The 1575-nt window shown below is 43.1% G+C and overlaps 1 protein-coding gene across 1 annotated transcript; it reads left to right on the plus strand.

Annotated features, from left to right (window-relative positions):
• The first annotated feature begins 458 nt into the window (after positions 1–458).
• Positions 459–1307, plus strand: LOC108359844 (uncharacterized). The gene has a single exon (XM_017611915.1). It carries the CDS (start codon positions 459–461, stop codon positions 1305–1307), a length of 849 nt encoding a protein of 282 aa, XP_017467404.1.
• The last annotated feature ends 268 nt before the right edge of the window (positions 1308–1575 follow it).

The following is a 1575-nucleotide window of genomic DNA, read 5'->3' on the forward strand; positions in this document are numbered from 1 at the left end:
ACAATCGAGACGAAGTCCAGCTATTTCGTGCAGGCAGATATGTTAGCAGTAACGAAGCAGCGTGGAGAATTTTTACATTACCGTTGCACGAAAGATACCCCACTGTCACGCACCTTGCAGTTCATTTACCTAACGGAGAGCGAGTGTACTTTACACAAGGCAACTTTCAGGATAGAGTAGTATCACCACCAAAAACAACACTCACTGCGTTTTTCCAATTATGCGAGAGTGACAACTTTGCCAGAACTTTGTTATATAGTGAAGTACCGCGATACTACACTTGGAATATATCCAGAAAAGAGTGGAAACGCCGTTTACAGGGAACAGCTGTTGAAGGCTGGCCGGGTGTTAAAGCAGCTGACGCATTGGGTCGAATATATACTGTGCATGTCAGTAATTTTGAATGTTTTTGCTTGCGGATATTACTCAATGAGGTACGGGGTCCTACAAGCTTCCAGATGCTTACAACCGTGAACGACGAAGAACAAGCGACAATCAGAGAAGCATGTGAGGTAAGAGGTTTGTTAGAAAATGACAACCATTGGGATGATACTATGGCCGAAGCCGTTCTTTGTCGCTCTGCAGCTAAATTGAGAGAATTATTTGCGATTTTAGTGAGCACATGTGGTTTATCGAATCCACTTAATTTGTGGAATAAATACAAGGCCGATTTATCAGAAGATATAGCGTATAGGTTGCAAGATACCCACAACGATATTATTTACAACGAAGCCTTAGTACTCATTGGAGATAAAATGCTTACCATATCTGGTAAATGCCTTGCAGATTTTGGCCTACCTACACCACAGAGAAGAGGAGAAATATCAAGCGATGTTGCACGAGAGCTTAGCTACGATATACCAGTTTTACAATCGCATGTCCGTGAAACAACACCGAAACTGCTTCCTGAACAACATGCAGTTGTCAATGTAATATTAAATAGACTAAGTAGCGGAGAAGGAGGACTTTTTTTACTGGACGCTCCCGGCGGCACAGGAAAAACATTTGTGCTAAATCTATTGCTAGCTCACGTGCGCATGAACCGCAATATAGCCTTGGCTGTAGCATCCTCGGGTATTGCTGCAACGTTACTTGACGGCGGTCGTACAGCCCATTCTGTCTTCAAACTGCCGCTTAATCTTGCAACCGAGGATACACCAACATGCAATATTTCCAAAAACAGTGCGCGAGGACGTCTTTTACAGCAATGCAAACTCATAGTATGGGACGAATGCACAATGGCACACAAACATGCCCTCGAAGCGTTAAACCGCAGTCTTCATACATTCGTAGCAATCAGGCATTAATGGGAGGTGTTATCGTTTTGCTTGCAGGCGATTTTAGACAGACCTTACCTGTTATTGAGAGACGCACACCTGCCGATGAAATCAATGCATGCATGAAGTCATCACCATTGTGGGTAAGTACAGAAAAGCTTCACCTTACATGCAATATGCGAGTTCAGCTGTACAACGACCATGCATCAGGTTTATTTGCAAGTAAGCTACTAGAGATTGGAGAAGGTCGCCTAAATTCAGATTCAGAAGGTAAAATTCTGTTCCGTAATGAATTTTG

This window comes from Rhagoletis zephyria, unplaced genomic scaffold (genome assembly GCF_001687245.7).
Source record: "Rhagoletis zephyria isolate East Lansing unplaced genomic scaffold, Rhagoletis_zephyria_1.1 Rzeph_scaffold_00477, whole genome shotgun sequence".
NCBI classification, from domain to species: Eukaryota; Metazoa; Arthropoda; class Insecta; order Diptera; family Tephritidae; genus Rhagoletis; species Rhagoletis zephyria.

Excerpts from the sequence above, each read along its gene's own strand:
- LOC108359844 (XM_017611915.1), top strand. The coding sequence starts at position 459 with ATGCTTACAACCGTGAACGACGAAGAACAAGCGACAATCAGAGAAGCA.